Source organism: Elephantulus edwardii, unplaced genomic scaffold (assembly GCF_000299155.1).
Source record: "Elephantulus edwardii isolate Elephantulus edwardi_28Jun2011 unplaced genomic scaffold, EleEdw1.0 scaffold00003, whole genome shotgun sequence".
In the NCBI taxonomy this organism is placed as follows: Eukaryota; Metazoa; Chordata; class Mammalia; order Macroscelidea; family Macroscelididae; genus Elephantulus; species Elephantulus edwardii.
Window position 1 is genome coordinate 16607368 of NW_006399753.1, and position 1814 is coordinate 16609181.

The window sequence follows — 1814 nt, forward strand, 5'->3', positions numbered from 1 at the left end:
ATGCCCTCTGCGGGCCTCGAAAACATGAGCGCTTGAGCCTGGACAGTCAGCAAGCTCCATCAAGAGACGAAACAATATAAGGGAGGTCTAAGGCGGTTTCCGTTTATTTTGCAACTACAAATCAATCCACTTTCGCAGCAGCCTGCAACTTTATCGAACTCGCAGCGCACTGCAGGAGGCAGCCGCCCCCCGCCCCCCGACTCCCCTTAAGGGCGTATGTGACTATTTGCAATCATGACTTGCAGTCCAGACACCGCAGAATGGGTCTTTTCTCAGCGGACTGCAGCACAGTCGCTTTCCCGCCCTACTGAGCACTCGCTAGGCGTGCCACTGTGCAAGCGTGCCACCCGGGGGATCAGCGGGGGGCACCCTCTGCTCCCCATCCGCGGAGGACGGAGCCCCCTGGGAAGGCTCGGGGGGGGGGCGAAGAGAGCGCCCGGGGCGTCCTCGGTCGGGGGCCGGTCCCTCCCGCGCCCGCTCTTCTCTGCAGAGGGCGCCCCCAACCCGCGGGCACGCGCCGGCCGCCCCGCCCGCAGCAGCCCCGCCCGCGCTCCCGCGCGCATGCACGGCCACGAGCGCGCGTGCGCCCCTGCGAACGTCCCCGGGAGCGCAGCCAGCGCGCGCTCGAGCCCAGCGCGCAGAAGTGAAAAGGAGGCGGCGGCTGTGCCGGAGCAACAGATCTGGGCGCCGAGAGCACACCCGCTCTGCTGCTATGCGATTTTTTTAAATTCTAGGAGGAGAGATAAAAAAAAAAAAAAATTCATAACGTTTGTAAACCTTGCGTTTTTCAATGGCGCTGGCCCCGGGTCAGCGGGTGGTTTTCGCTGCCTCAAGATGGGCTCTGCCGTTCCTGTCCGGGGCACCAGTGGTGGCCTGATTGGCAAGCCTCTCCCGGCTTTTGCCAGGCCAGGAGCCGCGCGCTGCACGTAGGAGAGCCAGCCTCCGGAGCGGCCGCGTTTCTGACATTATTGTTAGTGGGGTATTTTTTTTTTTTTGGCATCGGACAGCCGGGCCCGTGAACTCCGCGCTCCCGGCAGCGGGGAAGCTGCGAGCCGGAGGTGGGTCGTTCGGAGTGAGGTTCCGCCCGGGTGAGCGAGCCCGGCCCCGCGCAGTGCAGCGGCCCGAGCGGGTGTCCTCCCGCCGCGCCGGAAAAATGGAGGCTGTGATTGAGAAGGAATGCAGCGCTCTCGGAGGCCTCTTCCAGACCATCATCAGCGACATGAAGGTAGGACGCTGGGGGCGCGGCGGCCGGCGCCCTGACCTCGCGGGGCTGCGTGTCCCCCCACCCCCGCCCCAGACTGCCGCTCGCCCGCCACCTGCGGGAGCTCGGGGCCCCGTGTCACCTGCTCACCCCGGGCGCCGCTCTGGCCTCTGCTGGGTCCCCTGGGCCGGCGGCTTCCCTAAGGGGGAGTGTGATGCCTTCTCTCTGCTCATTGTCCCGGGGGACAGCACTAGCTCTGTCCCCTGGGGGTTCCGGGCCCTGACTCCCAAGTTTCCCATTGTCTGGCCCTTAGACTGTCTGCGACCCGCCGAGGCTCCCTGCCCTGGCGGACACCTGATTCCCCGGGGACGCGCTGGGCGCGGCGGCGGCAGCTTCTGGCTGGCTGCAGGAGAGAGCCCCCCACGTCCCAGTCTCCGTCCCCCTCCTTGGTTTCCAGTCTACCTGTGTGTGTGGGGAGCGGGGGGTTGGTCTGAGCATATTAGGTGTTAATTAGGCTGGTTCCCAAGTCGATGAGAGGGTACTTGGACCCCGGGGGACGCGGAGCAGAAGTTCTCAAGCAGCCTGGCAGGGACACCTCTTCCCCCCCCCCCCC

The 1814-nt window shown here is 65.7% G+C and overlaps 1 protein-coding gene across 4 annotated transcripts in view; it reads left to right on the plus strand.

Moving 5' to 3' along the window:
* The first annotated feature begins 990 nt into the window (after positions 1 to 990).
* The window catches only part of MTSS1 (metastasis suppressor 1), a 200140-nt gene continuing 199316 nt past the window's right edge, over positions 991 to 1814 (plus strand). For 2 of the 4 annotated variants that reach the window (XM_006879299.1, XM_006879300.1), the window contains exon 1: positions 1154 to 1225. In XM_006879299.1, coding sequence (XP_006879361.1) covers positions 1154 to 1225 — 72 coding nt within the window. Of the gene's footprint in view, positions 1226 to 1814 lie in introns of all 4 variants that reach the window. The other 2 variants (XM_006879301.1, XM_006879302.1) reach the window with 2 other exon arrangements.